The sequence below is a fragment of the Gigantopelta aegis genome, unplaced genomic scaffold (genome assembly GCF_016097555.1).
Source record: "Gigantopelta aegis isolate Gae_Host unplaced genomic scaffold, Gae_host_genome scaffold74, whole genome shotgun sequence".
NCBI classification, from domain to species: domain Eukaryota; kingdom Metazoa; phylum Mollusca; class Gastropoda; order Neomphalida; family Peltospiridae; genus Gigantopelta; species Gigantopelta aegis.
In genome coordinates this window covers 64,100-84,321 of record NW_024537381.1, presented here as the reverse complement: position 1 = coordinate 84,321, position 20,222 = coordinate 64,100, and the positions used below count along the sequence as shown (strand labels likewise).

Genomic DNA, 20,222 nt, shown 5'->3' with positions numbered 1-20,222 from the left:
CGATAATAGCCAATTGCATAGCAACCGATGAAGTCGTAATGTCTTGTCACAATCGGCTGTTTTTGTGGTTATCCTATGTCGTATCGTGTGGTGTTGCCTTACGGCCAGGACAAATCACATAATATTTATGTACTCAGAGTCAAAACATGGAAACAAGTACAAAACACCGACGAGTTAAATGGGAATGTCGTATCGGATTACTGTCACATTCTGAGTGTTTTCTATTCAGTTCTTTATTACCGAGTACTATTATGTGAAAACTATCTCCAAAAGAATATTCCATCCATACAACTCAATTCAATATAATTTTAAAAAAATCGTTTTAAAATACACATCGTCGACCTTCCCAGTAAAATGTCTGAAAGGCTGCGAATCACGCTTTCATGTTATGCCGGTTAGCGCGTCACGGGGTCACGTAACTTGGTTAATGGAGTCGACAGGCGTTTTTGCAAGCGATGGGAAAAACGCGACTTTTTATTGCGAATATATTAAAAACGGGTATATTTTTTCAAATATATTTTATTGATACTTCATATATATATTGTAAAAGGTATACGTAGATACCAAACAATAGTGAATTACGTTTTTGATAAACCTTGGCCTTTAATCGGAAATATTATCCCACTGTGTAGCAGCAGTGGGTTTCGTCTCTTATTATATGTGACTTCCGTTGATGTGCGATTAACGGATGCTGTAATAGTGTCACTGTACAAACGTTCCTCACACACACATAGTCTACTGAATAGAGCAGATACAGTAAATATTTAATCAGTACTTGAATTTCAAATACTATCCGGATGAATCATGAATCAGTAATAATAATAATAATGATAATAATAATAATAGAGAGAGAGAGAGAGAGAGAGAGAGAGAGAGAGAGAGAGAGAGAGAGAGAGAGAGAGAGAGAGAGAGAGAGTCAGTCAGTCAGTCAGTCAGATAAGGTACAGAAGAGAAGTCGGGATGTTGAAAAAAGGTATGTTAACCTGTATACTTGAATCGTTTCACAATCATTTTATATCAATGTACGCGAATGTTGTTAGTTTTGTTACAGAAAAATTACCCAAATAAAATGTGTGTTTTTTGGGTGTTTTTTTTTTACAAATGCACTTTCCCACAGACAGGACAGTGCATACCACGGCCTTTGGTGTATCCCTTTCGTTTCTTTCTTATTAACCACTAATATTTATGTACTCAGAGTCAAAACATGGTAACAAGTGCAAAACACCGACGAGTTAAATGGGAATGTCGTATCGGATTACTGTCACATTCTGAGTGTTTTCTATTCAGTTCCTTTATTACCGAGTACTATTATGTGAAGCCAGCTAATAGCGTCCTAATCTTCGCTCTTTTTAAATTCATGTCTTTCAAAGTGTAAGGTCTGTACGACCTATTCATGAAAGCTTGTATCAATTTTTTTCTTCTTTTCTTAGGATATTTTTAAACGCCATTATCTGTAGTCGTTTGAATACTTCACAAAACCATATCGATGACTGATCAGTAGAACTGGTTATGTCGCCAGTGGCGGATCTAAGGGTAGGGGCATATACGTTGGAGAATTCGAGGAACAACTAATAAGCAATTCATGCCTCCCTCTCCCCCCCCCCCCCCACCCCCAATGGATTTTCTAGATCCACCACTGGTCTTCTATTTGCAAATGTGCGAGTTTTCTATATCGCTTTTTTTCTATTTCTTATCGGGTCTATCCTGACTTTGGTGCATTGTAAGATATTTTATAATACAATTTTATAACGTCTAGAATTACATATTAAAGGGACATTTCTGAGTTTGCTGCAATGTTTAAGTTGTTATCGACTAACAGAGACTTTTTAACGACTGTAATTACATAACAAATATATTTTCCTACATAAAATATTAGTGGCTGTATATTAAATGTGTTTCTGATCGTTATAATATTTGTACTAGGTTAAAGTTCATTTTATTTTCTAAAAATAAATAAATAGTACGTACGAAATTATTTGAAGACAAAATCCAGTTTGGGCTTCTTACAAATATTAAGACGACCAGAAACACATTGAATATACAAACACTGATATTATAAACAAGAAACTATATTTAATATGAAAGTTTAATCGTAGAAGTATTTTGTTAGTCGAAAACATCTTACAATGCAGCAATGTCCGGTTAATTATGTTTTCTCGTTTAGAATATCAGTGTGTTGTGATCGCATCGGTTCTTGATCGCATCGGTCATACATATTTGACCCATTCGTTTATCTTGAACAAAGATCCTCCACCTCAGTGTGAGCACTGTCAGTGTATCCTGACGCTAAGCCACATTTTGGTGTAGTGTAAGCATCTGAAAGAAACTAGAAAAGATATATTTGGTCAAAGAAATGTGATGGAATCCTTTCAATTCCATCCAGAACCTTTATTACAATGTCTATGTGATACGTTTTATCTATCTGTGGTATTTGTATTTCTCGGACAGTTCTTTACACTGTGTTTTCATTTAACTTTTGTTGATCATCATTTAAGTTTTTCATTTACCATAGCTGAACACCCAATAGCCGATGTATATTTTGAGCTGGGGTGTCGTTAAATTAATTCATTAGAATATCAATGTCTTCATATTAAGTTGTTTTTTGTTTTGTTTTTTGTTGTTGTTGTTTTTGTTGTTTTGTTTTTTGTTTTTTTAGGGGGGGGGGGGGGGGGGGGGGGAGTAGTTATCGTTTTAATGTTTGTACGTAGCTCAAACTCGATTTAGTGTCACAATAAGTTCGTACGTATGAACAAATATACATGTATATGATGAAATAAAATAAAGCTTGACCTAGTGCAAGAAACAAGGACGATTACAAACACGTTTAATATATAACCACCGGCCTCGGTGTCGTCATGATTAAGCCATCGAACATAAGGCTGTTAGGTACGGAGTTCGCAGCCCGGTACCGGCTCCCACCCAGAGCGAGTTTTAATGACTCAATGGTTAGGTGTAAGGCCACTGCACCCTCTTCTCTCTCACTAACCATTAACAACTAACCCACTGTACTGGGCAGACAACCCAGATAACTGAGGTGCGTGTGCCCAGGACAGCGTGCTTGAACCTTAATTGGATATAATCACGGAAATAAGTTGAAATGAAATGAAATATATAACCACTAACATTGCATTTAGAAAGAGACAATAAATCAATTTTAAAAGTGCGTTACGTAGCGCTGTTCTGTAAACCCACACTCTGTAACGCTACATAACAGTTGGACCTAAACCACTCACCTGCTAGAGCGATACATAATATTAGAATGGTCCCTATGAATAATAATCTCTCAATTGCATACCCACTCCATATCATATATATAACTCTTCAAAAAAAGAAACGCAAAAGGGTACAAATGGGTTATAACTCCGATTTTATGTTTCCTACCGGTTCATGCTTTGTGAATATAAGGTCATTGCATGTCCCAAACACATTCCCACGGTTACATTCGATAAAACGCAGCTACTGTACAATAAAGTTCCAAAATGTGAATATTCGCAAAAACGCAGCCACGTGCAAACCATGTCACCACTGCACGTGCGTTGTCTGCACGTGCAACATGAACACCGACAGTATAAAAGTGCAGGGTGTTCGCTTGCCTGGCCTCTGTATCTGGCCGACAGTTGACAATCCAGGACATGCCACGTCTCAGTGAACCGCAGAGAAACAATGCCATCGGCCGACTAGACGCAGGCGAATCCAGAACGGCCGTTGCCAGGGCATTCCATGTGTCCCCAAGCACCATCTCCAAACTGTGGGACCGTTACCAGCAACATGGATCAACACGTGACCTCCATAGATCCGGTCTACCACGGGTCACTACCCCTGGGCAGGACCGCTACATCAGGGTACGCCACCTTCGGGAACGATTGACTACTGCCACCTCCACAGCCGCAGCAATACCAGGTTTGCGCAGGATATCCGACCAGACCGTACGGAACCGCCTACGTGAGGTAGGAATTCGTGCCAGACGTCCAGTTCGAGGTGTCATCTTAACACCACAACACCGTCGACTCCGACTGCAGTGGTGCCAGATTCATCGACAATGGCCTCAACTGCGATGGAGACAGGTGTGGTTCAGTGACGAGTCCCGATTTCTGCTCCGACGTCATGATGGAAGATGTCGCGTGTATAGGCGTCGTGGTGAACGTTATGCGGCAAACTGCGTGCAGGAAGTGGACAGATTCGGCGGGGGTAGTGTCATGGTGTGGGCAGCCATCTCACACACTGGCAGAACTGACCTGATCCACGTGCAGGGCAACCTGAATGCACAGGGCTACATTGACCAGATCCTCCGGCCACACATCGTTCCAGTTATGGCCAACGCCAACGCAGTGTTCCAACATGACAACGCCAGGCCTCACACAGCACGTCTCACAACGGCTTTCCTACAGAACAACAACATTAATGTCCTTCCTTGGCCATCGACATCACCGGATTTGAACCCAATTGAGCATCTATGGGACGAGTTGGACCGACGCCTCCGACAGCGACAACCACAGCCCCAGACCCTGCCCGAGCTGGCAGCAGCCTTGCAGGCCGAGTGGGCCACCATCCCTCGGGACGTCATCCGTACTCTGGTTGCTTCAATGGGCAGGCGGTGCCAGGCAGTTGTCAACACACGCGGAGGCCACACCCGGTATTGACTCCAGATGACCTTGACCTTGGTGGTGTGTCCTATCACTTACTCACAATGGACTAGAGTGAATTGTGAACAATCCTGCAACATTTGGTAATTATCGGACTCACCATTCAATAATTAAATCAATTCTCCAAATGTTACGACAATGTGGTTTTGCGTTTCTTCTTTTGAAGAGTATAGTATAAAATCATACCTGATACTGCACTGATTTGGATACAACTCCACGTTACAGAGAGAAACACAAACGTCAAACAGTTTTGTAATGCATGACGAACCGGGGTGTTATATCTCGCCCGTAGGCTTGCAGATAGCTGGGTATTTAGTATTGAAAACTGAATGTATAATCTGAATAGGCCCCTATGTGACCATAAAGGGTATGCAACAGAGGCTGTTTTTTATATTAGACATTTGTGTAATGGTATTGAAAACTATTTCTTTTTTTGGCGCAGTGATTGATTGATTGATTGAATACCGATTTTATTGTACAAAGAACAAAAGAATCGGGCACAAGTTTGACAACTTACGAGGAACTCTTTTGGCGTATTGGTGTTACATGGAGCATGACGATCTATATCCCCGCTCAATGCATTTGGTCGACAGTGAAAAAAAAAGAAGTAAGGAAGAAAGGAAAGTGTTTTATTTAAGGACGCTCTCAACACATTTTCTTTACGGTTATATGGCGTCAGACATATGGTTAAGGACCATACAAATACAGAGAGAGGAAACCCGTTGTCGCCACTTCATGGGCTACTCGTTTCGACTAGCAGAAAGGGATCTTTTATATGCACTATCCAAGAGACAGGATAGTACATACCACGGCCTTTGTTACACCAGTTGCGGAGCACTGGCTGGAACGATAAATAGCCCAATGGAGCCAGCGACGAGGATCGAACCTAAATCGAACGCGCATTAAGCAAGCGCTTTACCACTAGGTTACGTCCCGCTCCTAGAAAAAAAAAGTAAATTCGCCATCGAACCAGAGGCTACTCCTACCATTAAAGCAGCAAGGGGTCGATTAAATGTACTTACTCGTAGTACACACCACAACTCCTGAAGTACTAATCATGGTCACTAGTTGGGATTGGGGAGAATGCTGATAAACAGTTATAAACATTATCCCAACATCTTTTCTTTCTAATACACAAGCCAGGGAAAATATGATTTTCAAAAGAGTCCCAAACGATGCACACGAACTTGTTATTTATATACACAGCCGTGCACCGCTGTGTCAAACTTGCTTGAGTCGATATATCGCTTGTGTTGATATGACTAGCCGGTGTCGGTGTTAACGGAAGTCAGAAAAACACCATTAGTGAACTGTTTGGTGCAATTTCGTCATACCACACATCAGTGAAAATGACAGATGGCGAGTCATAGGGATGCTTGAATCTATGATTTCGCAGCGCGACTTCGCACATCAATTCAACTTCTGGATTTGTGAAGGCTGCACAGAGTGGCAATGATTTGCGACTGAATGTCTGACCTTTTTATGATGAACACTGGACAGGATTTCTCCCGAATATTCCATGTTTCTTGTACAAAGCATGAAATCGTTGCAACAACTGCGTGGTTGCATTTCTACGAGCTGTTTCATACACATTTTCTCTGGTTTACATCCATAAATCCATTCACAAATGTATTACTTTTATGATGAACACTGGACAGGATTTCTCCCGAATATTCCATGTTTCTTGTACAAAGCATGAAATCGTTGCAACAACTGCGTCGTTGCATTTCTACGAGCTGTTTACATCCATAAACCCATTCACAAATGTATTACTCCAAACAATCCATGTCACAATGACTTTTGCCTTTGAGTATATATATAAAAAAAAAAATAATACAAAACATTAGATGTCATATTTATCGAATTGTCGTGATCACCAGGGATGAAGTGGTCACTGCAGATCCTATCCCATCGTATGGGCCTTTCCATTACGCACGGGTTCTGTTTAAGAACCACTTCCATGCACATCCTGTGATTGTCGGTTTGTCTAAAGTTCGGAAAAACTGCTGCTTTGATACATCCAAACACTAAACAATATTGTTCACCATATTTTCAGTTTGAAAACTATCTCCAAAAGAATATTCCATCCATACAATTCAGTTAAATATAAAAAAAAATTTAAATCGTTTTAAAATACACATCTTCCACCTTCCCAATCACGCTTTCATGTTATGCCGGTTAGCGCGTCACGGGGTCACGTAACTTGGTTCATGGAGTCGACAGGCGTTTTTGCAAGCGATGGGAAAAACGTGACTTTTTACTGCGAATATATTAAAAAGAGGTAAAAAAAAAAAAAAAAATTATTGATACTTCATATATATATTGTAAAAGGTATACGTAGATACCAAACAATAGAGAATTACGTTTTCGATAAACCTTGACCTTTAATCGGAAATATTACCCCACTGTGTGGCAGTAGTGGGTTTTGTCTCTCATTATATATGGCCTCTGTTGATGTGCGATTAACTGATGCTGTAATATTGTCACAGTTTCAAGTAATGCATATAAAAGATCACTTGCAGTTAATCGGAAATCTGAACAGAGCAGATACAGTAAATATATACTGAGTCAGTCAGTCAGAAGGTACAGAAGTGGAGTCGGGATGTCGAAAAAAAGTCTGTTAACCTGTATATTTGAATCGTTTCACAATCATTTTATATCAATGTACGCGAATGTTGTTAGTTTTGTTACAGAAAAATTACCCAAATAAAAAGAAAAGTTTTATGATTAAATTTTGTGTCTTATTATTTTAACAACACCAATAAAGCGCATTTGGTATTTCTAACAAGTAGTCGTCAGAGAAAAAACACTACACGTTTCCATTAGCAGAAAGGAATGTGGTGGTGGGTTTTTTTGTTGGTTTTTTGGAGGTGTTTTTGTTTTTGTTTTTTTACAAATGCACTTTCCCACAGATAGGACAGTACATACCACGGCCTTTGGTGTATCCCTTTCGTTTCTTTCGTATTAACCACTAACAACTACAAACTGACCCAAAATTATAGCTAGCGAATCTGTTTGGCCAGGATAGCGTACCTGAATCTTGGGTGTAAGCGCCGAAATCAAAATGAAATGAACGCATTCAGTGAAACATATTACACACACACACACACACACACACACACACACACACGCACACACACACACAGACACACACCTATATATATATATATATATATATATATATATATATATCCACCAAACCATATGATAAATGTGTTTTCTCCTATGTGTATTTTCTTTCTGTCTAATTGACCACTTTAACTACAGCTTGATCTCGACAGCTAGCGGTGTTCAGGACAGCGTGAACTTTACTTGAATATAAGCACGAATCCTAGCTGAAATGAAAGCTTTGACTGAAGAGTATTACACAGACCTTTCAAAGAGACGTATGCATATGCTTCATATTATGACGACAAAAGTTTCTCCTCGTCTGGTTTACATAATATCACGAGACCATTAGAGCTGAGTTGAAACGTATAGAAAATGTAAATCAGTATACTAGCTCAATACCCAAAGAGTTACCTTAGTCAGATACTTACTCATTTCCATTCCTGTTTCACGGTGTTACAAAATGTCGGAATACTCGATGTGTATGTTCATCGTCATAATCTGGACGTGTGCGTGTTTTCGTGTAACGTCAGGTACGATTTGTGTACATTATCAGTATGGTTGTATCGTAACAAAGTAGGAACTAATCGGGCCGAATTTATAACGCCTATGTTGTCTCTGTCAACGACATGTATTAACATTAGGCTTAAACACCGGCGTTTAAGAAAAACAGGCTTTGTAAATTCGGCCCGAATAACATTTGAATGGGTTAATGTTTTAATATGAAAATCAAGACTGTATTAATGTTGGAAGTTATCTGAATTCATGCTCTGTAACTGAAGGTGATCGAGGAGTGGACGGACATCAGTCCATTGTTGTTTTAAGCAGTGCTTATGTATTTGTATGTCATTACAGGTGAATGTTTAAGAGATATGAAAGGTGCGAATGCGTCTTGTTCTAAAGTGGGTGTAGGTGGGTGTAACACAGAGAGAACGACAGAGAGACAGACATATAGACAGACAGATAGACAGACATACAGACATAAACAAACAGGGAGATCAATCCTGCTGCAACCACAGAGTTCACTGCGATAGAGCACTAAGAGATCTTTTACATGTACTTTCCCACAGACAGGAAAGTGCATACCAAAGTTTCTGAAGGGAAGACTGGAAGACTGAAGAGGAAGGTTTTTTTTTTTAATTCAATTTAGGCATGTACTGATGCATATACATACATACATATATATATATATATATATATATATATATATATATATATATATATATATATATTGTATGTATTGATGTATGCATATTTGTATATATTGTATTATGTCGGAGTTTGCCTATTACATACATAAATATTAACGCACTGATGCAGGGAATAATGAATTCATTTCTGGCCTCACAGATTGTCTCATTTCGTTGCTGGGACTCAAACCTGATGCACCGAATCGCCATCAACTTGCAGACTTGCCATAATATGTTCTGAGCTATCGAGTTATCCTCAACAATAATGATCTTAAACGCAGCCATATGCATGGGGCTTACACGCTACGCAGTCGATCCCGCTTACGTACATGAAACAATAGGCAAACCTGACACTGACCAGTATGTATGAATTTCTATATATTGTATCGTTTTGGTATGCATTATGACGCGGTATGTATTTTGGTGTGCTATCTTTAAATAGCAATTGTGCATCATCAAAGAAAAGCTATGACGCCAAATGCAGACGTTTTTTGTTGACGGGAGTATTTTTTATTGATAAGAATAAAGCAATGTTTACAATTTACCAGTTTGCGGTAAGTATAATCAATTAAAAATGCCATGTAACTAAAAGTACTATTTTCCGTAAGGCACTTTTTTAACATACATACTAATAGAATCTATCACCGTTGTGAGGAATATATAAGGCAATTCCAACCCTCGGGACAAAATGTTTTTGTGAGGGCAGAGGTTTATCGAGACCCTTACAAAAACATTTTGTCCCGAGGGTTGGAATATAAGACTCCATCATCATATGCGGTGATGTGGAATAGCAAAAGTACACCCGAGGTGGTGGAAATGTCGTCTTGGGACGAGGCTTGCTTAGTCTCATGGTCGAAATTTGTACCACCGCGTGTGTACTTTTTCTATTTCACATCACCGCATATGATGGAGTCTTTTTCTCTCATTCATTCGGTAAGTAAACCATTATTTTACACGAATAGACAAAGATGGCTGAACAAGAAACTTTTTTATTTCACCATTTTATCATCAATAAACTACACTATCATATTTATCACGTTTGTTTCATGTGTTAAATAAATTAAACACTACAAACTAACAAGATAGCTTTTATTATGAAGGTTTCAATAACATAATATTAATTTAAAACTGTCTAATGATATCACGTCACCATATCACATTAATATGACGTCATATATTACCAACGACCTCATGTTAAACGAGTGCGCGTGATATCCCATGTAGGATAGAAATTTCCTTCATAGCTTTCTTTTGTGGGGCACATCTGTCCGATATACCTGAGGATGAAAGAATTGCCTTATCTATACCTCACAACGGTGACTGATTTTTGTTATTGCCCATTTAATTACAGTAACAAAACATTAATTTTGTAAGCTAAGGTTTGTTTATTGTAGAACGATTCATAAACATTTCACCTACAAACTCATTTAATCATACGTGGAAAAATATAGTCCACATTATGCAACGACATAAAAATGTAACAACTTACCAATAAATATAAAGTTGAAAATATTAATTTGTTTAAATATTTTTAAAACAATGATACAACGTTAAATGGCAAACAAAATTCTGAAAACAAATATGAGTTACGACGTCAATCGTCGTGAAACATTAGTTATGACGCCACGCGTATGTAGATATCGTCTAGCCCTCGGTTCGGACAGATTTATCTAGGCCTAGGGTTAGACAGATTTTTCTAGCACCGTGCAAAAGGTGGATAACCCTGTCCAGTGGGCAAAAAACATCCCTCTATCTCCAAATTTCCACAATAAATTTTACTCACCTACTGCACGAAACATTGTCGTCTGCTACTAGTGAAATCAACATACAGTAATTAGATACCCCTACGTCAGTCTATTTCTATGGACGTCCGAAGGAGTCCCCTGTCCTTATTTTGCATGCACTGCATACGATTATATCGAGACAGGATTAAACGACGTTCAAGTTCATATTACATCTTAAAATAGTATCTATTTAACATGAAATATGTAGTGGACATTGTTTTGAATAATAGTAATGATCAACAAACAAACAAAAATACTCTAAGGGCTGTAAAATTGACCCCACCGTATCAATGCACAAATAGTGACTATGTTTCCACTGGGCTATACGTCTTACATGTGGCAATAGGGTTAACATTTATTTTAATGGTGTTATTTTTTACGTGTATTATTAATATGGAATTTATGGACCACCACACATCGTTTCCAGTTGTTTGGAATTATTTTTCTTGAATATTGGTCAATCAGACGTCAGAGGGTGCATTGTCGTCATGACGCATCCAATTGCCCTCGCGCCACAGTTCAGGCAGTTTCCGCCGAATGTCCTCACTCAGACGCCTCAGAACATTGCAATAGAACTTGCCATTGACGGTCTGGTCCCCGGGGACGAATTCACGGTGAACAACCCCGTGAATGTTGACGAAACCGATGACCGTACGGGATTGAGCTCGTGAAAGGTCGCCCAGACCTCTTGTCGTCATCCAGTGATGTTGTGCCGGTCTTGAAGTGTGCGTGCCACTCACAACACCTTGCACGACTCATTGCTTCATTGCAATACACATGACGAATCATGTCAAAAGTCTCAGTTGCAGATTTACTGAGTTTTACGCAGAATTTGATGTTAGCTCTCTGCTCTAGTTTGCAGTCCATGATGAAATTGCAAATGTGCCCGTGCACGTGGTCACAAAAACTCCCGTAGCACAACACAAGATGTTCACAGAACACCACCACTCGGTAGACTGCCTGATGACGGTTATTGCTACCCCCCACAGCACGCGCATACCCGTACTGCCATCTGTTGGCGTGCTATGGAAGTAGTCTCGGAACTTTTTGATACCACATCGTATATATATATATATATATATATATATATATATATATATATATATATATATACAGAGAGAGAGAGAGAGAGAGAGAGAGAGAGAGAGAGAGAGAGAGAGAGAGAGAGAGAGAGGTTATTACCAAAGTGTTTTTCGGTATCGTCAATATGATATATTAGGAATAACAATTATTTTTATTCCTAATATATGATATTGACGATACCGAAATACACGAGGGTAATAATCTCTTTATCATATAATCTCAAGCTTCATACAACATGTTTTTGTAAACTGTACATGCAACTTTAATTCCAGTCAGCCATCAGTAGATATTCAAATGACGTAAGAATATGCGGCGCTTGTATTTTTTAATGGAAATGACGTCAAAGTCGAATGACGTAATTTTGGATGTCCTTACATCAAAATAAATTAGGGCCTAACGTTGTTTTGTTTGTTTTTTTTGTTTTTTTTCTAAACGCTGGACAGCTTTCAGTGTCAAACTGCCATTGAAATGTTTTTATTTAAGGAATATGAATGCATACGTCAATTATGGAGTGTCACCAAAGTACGTTTGCTTAAAATTTAATGTCAATAAACCTTCTGCCGTAACCTCGATTAATTTACATCTAATTTGCAAAGTTATCAAATTCTTAAAGTATGTGATCTGAAAAATATCACATACTTTGATTGCACTGAAAATGTAAGATATTATATTATATGATATATATATATATATATATATATATATATATATATATATATATATATATATATATATATATATATATATATATATATGTATATATATATATATATATATTGTGTTTTACCATTAAGTGATAATAACAGCCCTGCAGGAAGTGGAAATATTATTCTAATGACTTGTCACTAAACCAAAAGAACAGTATGTCGTTGACATTCTCAAACAGAGTACCAGGGAGTGTACCGTCAGTTCCTATGGTCTGTATCACTGGTTTCCTTTCTAGGAGTTATTATATAAATTATTTTTTTACTTTATATTTTTAAGATTCATATTCTGAGTTTGTACTTCCCTGACGTTTATGCCGTTTTGTCAATAATGTTGAAGGCGCGTCTACAGAGTGGGTGGGGTGGGGTGCGTGGGGTGGTCTAACCACCCCTCATCAGCTACAGCCTAGACCCACCCCCTTCATAATGCATTGGACATGTGCCTGTTTTGCTAAAGAAAAAAAAAATCAGTGTGATCTAACATATGACATGTCAGATTATGGGCTCTGTTATTTCTCAGTCCGAACCCACCATATCATTGACACAACTTATATTGAATGGTTTTCATTAACGTTTATCAATTAATATAAATACCAGTGACTTAACAGCTCATTAGGTCACAACACCGACTAAAACAGAACAGTAACCCCTGAAAACCTATAATAAACCCCTGAAACCCTATAATAAACCCTTGAAACCTCACACTCTCAATAATGTGCACACACAATTTACAAATATACTTTTAAACACACTAACTACTCATGATCAGTTATATGCACCATCCCACAAAACACATACGACAGCCTTTGATATATCAGTTGTGGTGCACTGGCATGAACGAGAAATAGCCCACTGAGCCAATCACGGGGATCAATCCCAGACTGACCGCCCTTCAACGAGCGCTTTACCACTAGGCTACGTCCCACCCATCTTAGTTGGATAATATAACTACGAAACGTAACCAGAAAGCATTCAGTGAAACATATACACACACCTGTCAAAGAGACAAAAAAAAAATGTTTTATTTAGCGACGCACTCAACACATTTTAATTATGGATATATGGCGTCAAACATATGGTGAAGGACCACACAGATAATGAGAGAGGAAACCCGCTGTCGCCACTTCATGGGCTACTCTTTTCGATTAGCAACAAGGGATTTTTTATATGCACCATCCCACAGACAGGGTAGTACATACCACGGCATTTGATATACCAGTCGTGGTGCAGTGACTGGAACGAGAAATAACCCACTGGGCCAACCGACGGGTATCGGACCCAGACTGACCGCGATTCAAGCGAGCGCTTTACCGATGGGCTACGTCCCGCCCTCTTAGTTGGATATAACTACGAAACTCAACCAGAAAGCATTCAGTGAAGCATATACACAGACCTTTCAAAGAGACGTGTATGCACAAAATTATATTATGATAACAGTGGTTTCTCCTCAACGAGGTCATAAAAACTGACGTGAACCGTATAGACAATATAAACAGGGCAGTGGCTTAAAACGCAGGAGCTACCGAAGCCATCTCTCTACTTATTTAACGTACTGGTGCGCGGTGTATTACAAAATGTCGAAACACTTGATGCGTATGCTCGTCTTTACAATTTGGGCGTCTTGTCGTGTAACATCAGGTATGATTTGTGTAAATTATCACTATAGTTGTATCGTTACAAAGTTCGAACTAATCGCGCTGAATTTACAAAGCCTGTTTTTCTGTTACGACATATATTAACAGTGCTACAGCTAAAATGTTTACTTCGATAGAGAACAAAGATATATTTTATATGCACTGCAGCACGTCCCACAGACAGGACTTTGGTGTACAGTCGTGGCTCGCACAGTTTCTCTAGGGAAGACGTGGAAAGGAAGATTTGTTTTTTACTCGATTTTATGTACAGATGGATATCTGTATAATTTAGGTTAGTGTACTCCGCAAACATGTAATTGCACCCTGCCTAAACAAAATTCTGCACCCGTCTTATATGTGCACGATATCTTTAGGATCAACACTATATTAAGCTATCTATATTTTACCACCAAATGGTAATAACATTGCTGTAGAAAGTGGAAAGATTCTTCTAATGTTATTTTACTGCACCCAAAGAACATTACGTCGTTCACATTCCCAAATAGAGTACCAGTGAGTTTGCAATGCGTTTCTATGATCTGTGTCACTGTTGTCCTTTCTAGGAGTTTGTCCAGACGGTCGGTATGGCTTAGACTGCAGCTACACGTGTCACTGTACTTCCGGCTGTGATGATGTCACAGGGTGTTCTGGGAACTGCAAAAAAGGATGGTCTGGACCAACATGCAACATGAGTAAAACATATATTAAACTATTATTTGTATTTACAGATTTGTACTTTTTAAACCCTTAAACTTAGCAGTCAGATACCCAATTTTAAATACTTCACTGACCTGAGTAATATTATGGATGCGTCTCCTGAATGTTTGAATTAGAAACTGATTACCTGCCATACATTATAGAACGAAAGAAAGAAAGAAAGAATGAATGGATGAATTAATAAATGAATGAAAGAACAAACGGACCGAAAAAACAATTGTTTAACAAACCTCGGCATATTTTTAACGGATGGTTATCGTCTAACATACAATTATTTTGACATTTGGTTGACAGAGAAAAGGGAGGAACCCGCTTGCGCCACATAGGCTCTTTTTCCGATAGACAGCAAGGAGTCTTTTATTTGCATTTTTACATAGACAAGATAGTACATAAAATGCCCTTTGATTAACTAATCGTAGGGCACTGGTTGCAACAGGGCAAAACGGAGCTAATATAGGGCGATCGACCCCGCAACTTCTCGCTCTGCTAATTAACATGACATACATCTTGGTTTTAAACTATTTGAGGAGCACTGATTTTTTAAATTATTATTATTATTATTATTTTTTTTATTATTATTATTATTATTACTTTTTTTTTCTTTTTTTTTCGATTATATAGTACTATCCGGTGTATCGGCGCATCTAAGCATTCAAAGATAATTTTATCTGTGAAAACTGTGAAATACGTAATAAAATTTGTCTTTCACCAAAAAAGCAGTGCATAATCTAAAATATCCAACTTTTTTAAATGTCTGTAGTAAATACAATTGTAGGCAACCTCTGTATCCAAAACGATATCTATGTCCAATGATTCGGCACAGCAAATATGGTCTAGTCAGGTCATACACTTGTTCCATGCCCATATCCACTCAAGGTTCAGGCACGCTCACACTGGGTCCCGTCTCTGGTTTGACAATATCCACTCAAGCTTCAGGCACGCTCACACTGGGTCCGGTCCATGGTATGACAATATCCACTCAAGGTTCAGGCACGCTCACACTGGGTCCTGTCTCTGGTATGACAATATCCACTCAAGGTTCAGGCACGCTCACACTGGGTCCTGTCTCTGGTATGACCATATCCACTCAAGGTTCGGGCACGCCCACACTGGGTCCGGTCTCTGTTATGACCATCTCCACTCAAGGTTCAGACACCCCCACACTGGGTCCTGTCTCTGGTATGACCATATCTATTCAAGGTTCAGGCACACCCACACTGGGTCCAGTCTCTGGTATGACCATATCCACTCAAGGTTCAGGCACACCCACACTGGGTCCTGTCTCTGGTATGACCATATTCACTCAAGGTTCAGGCACGCCTATACTGGGTCCGGTCTCTGGTATGACCACATCCAGTCAAGATTCAGACGTCCACACTGGGTCCAGTCTCTGGTATGACCATATTCACTCAAGGTTCAGGCACGCCTATACTGGGTCCGGTCTCTGGTATGACCATATCCAGTCAAGATTCAGACGTCCACACTGGGTCCAGTCTCTGGTATGACCATATCCACTCAAGGTTCAGGCACGCTCACACTGGGTCCAGTCTCTGGTATGACCATATCCACTCAAGGTTCAGGCACGCTCACACTGGGTCCAGTCTCTGGTATGACCATATCCACTCAAGGTTCAGGCACACCCACACTGGGTCCTGCCTGTCTCTGGTATGGGCATATCCACTCAAGGTTCAGGCACGTCCACACTGGGTCCAGTCTCTGGTATGACCATATCCAGTCAAGATTCAGACGTCCACACTGGGTCCTAACTCTGGTATGACCATATTCACTCAAGGTTCAGGCACGCCTATACTGGGTCCGGTCTCTGGTATGACCATATCTATTCAAGGTCCAGGCACACCCACACTGGGTCCAGTCTCTGGTATGACCATATCCACTCAAGGTTCAGGAACACCCACACTGGGTCCTGTCTCTGGTATGACCATATTCACTCAAGGTTCAGGCACACCTATACTGGGTCCGGTCTCTGGTATGACCATATCCAGTCAAGATTCAGACGTCCACACTGGGTCCAGTCTCTGGTATGACCATATCCACTCAAGGTTCAGGCACACCCACACTGGGTCCTGTCTCTGGTATGGCCATATCCACTCAAGGTTCAGGCACGTCCACACTGGGTCCAGTCTCTGGTATGACCATATCCAGTCAAGATTCAGACGTCCACACTGGGTCCAGTCTCTGGTATGACCATATTCACTCAAGGTTCAGGCACGCCTATACTGGGTCCGGTCTCTGGTATGACCATATCCAGTCAAGATTCAGACGTCCACACTGGGTCCAGTATCTGGTATGACCATACTCACTCAAGGTTCAGGCACGCCTATACTGGGTCCGGTCTCTGGTATGACCATATCCAGTCAAGATTCAGACGTCCACATTGGGTCCAGTCTCTGGTATGACCATATCCACTCAAGGTTCAGGCACACCCACACTGGGTCCTGTCTCTGGTATGACAATATTCACTCAAGGTTCAGGCACGCCTATACTGGGTCCGGTCTGTGGTATGACCATATCCAGTCAAGATTCAAACGTCCACACTGGGTCCAGTCTCTGGTATGACCATATCCACTCAAGGTTCAGGCACGCTCACACTGGGTCCAGTCTCTGGTATGACCATATCCACTCAAGGTTCAGGCACGCTCACACTGGGTCCAGTCTCTGGTATGACCATATCCACTCAAGGTTCAGGCACGCTCACACTGGGTCCAGTCTTTGGTGTGACCATATCCACTCCCGGTTCAGACACGTTCACACTAGGTCCAGTTTCTGGTATGACTATATCTACTCAAGGTTCAGACACGTCCACACTGGGTCCAGTCTCTGTAATGACCATATCCACTCAAGGTTCAAGCACGTGCACACTGGGTCCAGTCTCTGGTATGACCATATCCACTCAAGGTTCAGGCACACTCACACTGGGTCCAGTCTCTGGTATGACCATATCCACTCAAGGTTCAAGCACGCCCAGACTGGGTCCAGTCTTTGGTGTGACCATATCCACTCCCGGTTCAGACACGTTCACACTAGGTCCAGTTTCAGGTATGACTATATCTACTCAAGGGTCAGACACGTCCACACTGGGTCCAGTCTCTGGTATGACCATATCTACTCAAGGGTCAGACACGTCCACACTGGGTCCAGTCTCTGGTATGACCATATCCTATCAAGGTTCAAGCACGCCCACACTGGGTCCGGTCCCTGGTATGGCCATATCCACTCAAGGTTCAGGCACGATCACACTGGGTCCAGTCTCTGGTATGACAATATCCACTCAAGGTTCAGGCACGCCCACACTGGGTCCGGTCCCTGGTATGGCCATATCCACTCAAGGTTCAGACAGGTCCACACTGGGTCCAGTCTCTGGTATGACCATATCCACTCAAGGTTCAGGCACGTCCACACTGGGTCCGGTCCCTGGTATAACAATATCCACTCAAGGTTCAGGCACGTCCACACTGGGTCCGGTCCCTGGTATAACAATATCCACTCAAGGTTGAGGCACGCCCACACTGGGTCCGGTCCCTGGTATGGCCGTATCCACTCAAGGTTCAGACAGGTCCACACTGGGTCCAGTCTCTGGTATGACCATATCCACTCAAGGTTCAGTCACGTCCACACTGGGTCCGGTCCCTGGTATAACAATATCCACTCAAGGTTCAGGCACGTCCACACTGGGTCCGGTCCCTGGTATGGCCTATCCAGTGAAGGTTCAGACACGTCCGCACTGGGCTCAGTCTCTAGTATGTCCATATCCAGTCAATGTCCAGGCACGCTTGATGCTTTAGTTCCGTGGTATGTGCTATCTTATCTATGGAATAATCGATATAAAACAAGTGCTTGCTGCTAATTGAAAAATGTAGTGGATGTTCTCTCTAAGACTATACGTCAAAATGTTTGACATGCAGCTGATTAATAAATCAGTGAGCTCAAGCGGTGTCGTTAAACAAAACAACCTTTCTTTGTTTCATTGGACAATGTTCTATATACGGCTGCTGTGTATATTGCCACATCTGTGTTAAGCGAAAAACTGGGCGGCTTCCATTAACGTTGTTTCTATAGAATTCATCTGTGTACGTTATAGTTAGCACGATGTCAATCTAATTAAAATTAGCTCCACTATTACATGTTGAACTAACAGCAGCCCGTTGGAGCTCATGTCCAGGTGACCTTTCATTCGACCAATCAAAATCTTACTTGCAAAATCATGTCAGTAATTTAATTTTTAAAAAAACAAAAACATTCGGGTTTATGCCGAGGGTATACGAAATGATTCGGGTGAATTACGAAGTATGCCGGAAACTAATTTCAATATAAAAGTTTATATAAAATTCGTTTCAAGACGAAAAAAAAAACCGTGATGGTATAGCCATAAAATCTGTTTATACTAGTATACAATCCAGAGTTTATTACTGCACTCCCCCCCCACCCCCCTCCCTGTTTTTTCAATGTTGAAATAGACCAACAAGTTCGCCTATTGCATAAATAGTCTCGACCGGTATTTTTAGAATTTGTATGCTCCCGAATAACGTTATAAAAGGCGAAGTGTAATTGGTCGATATTTAAATTGTTATTTATAGATGGAATGTCACCTGGACATTGGAGTCTATGCAATGCTGTTAGATCTATTGGCGAGACCAGTAGAGCTAATTTTAATCAGACTGGCACGGTGTGTGTACGGTAGACTATTCGAATGGATCTGAGCGTGAAAAGATGAAAGTACAAAGAAGGCAGTAGGCAACTCCGATAAGTCTATATAAGTGCCTCTCCACGAGATGATGTTGCATACTCAATAACTTTCAATTAATGGTAAAACACAACATTACAAACATATCATTTCAGCCATTACATACAAACTTCAAATACTGGGTTGGGTTGGGTTTAAACATACAGTACACACACACACAGACACACACACACACACACACACACACACGCACACACACGCACACACACACATATATATATATTATGTATGTATATATATATAGGCATACTAAAAATTTAATTAAAATGTTATTTTAAAATTGTTATAGGATAAATAGAATTCGCGTGGTTTTTAATATACTCTTTAAAAAAATTAGGGGAACTCTAATAAGAATTTACAATTGCCAAAATTGTAAGGTATATTAGCTGTGGGGAATGGTTATATGATAATAGTGAATTAATTGGACAAACATTACAACCGGTAGTTCAGTATTACAGTAGGTTTTACGACCACCAAGGATGATTGGGGTTAGAAGTGAAATTTTAAAGTTGACGTTTTTTTTATCAGTAAATCGCAAATTCAAAAAATAAAAATGACTAAAAACAAAACAATAACAATTGTGCGTGATGCATGTGC

At 40.2% G+C, this 20,222-nt stretch overlaps 2 protein-coding genes across 4 annotated transcripts in view; one reads left to right on the top strand and one right to left on the bottom strand.

Annotated features, from left to right (window-relative positions):
* LOC121367260 overlaps window positions 1-20,222 on the bottom strand; it is a 52,690-nt gene that overhangs the window by 9,909 nt on the left and 22,559 nt on the right. The window lies entirely within an intron of this gene.
* LOC121367258 (multiple epidermal growth factor-like domains protein 11) overlaps window positions 1-20,222 on the top strand; it is a 123,162-nt gene that overhangs the window by 85,737 nt on the left and 17,203 nt on the right. Inside the window, exons 1-2 of one of the 3 annotated variants that reach the window (XM_041491373.1) lie at window positions 8,217-8,284; window positions 14,710-14,838. The exons of 1 other annotated variant lie outside the window; for it this stretch is intronic. In XM_041491373.1, coding sequence (XP_041347307.1) covers window positions 8,230-8,284; window positions 14,710-14,838 — 184 coding nt within the window. In that variant the 5' untranslated portion in view covers window positions 8,217-8,229. Of the gene's footprint in view, window positions 1-8,216; window positions 8,285-14,084; window positions 14,151-14,709; window positions 14,839-20,222 lie in introns of those variants that run through there. One more of the 3 variants, XM_041491372.1, reaches the window with a different exon arrangement.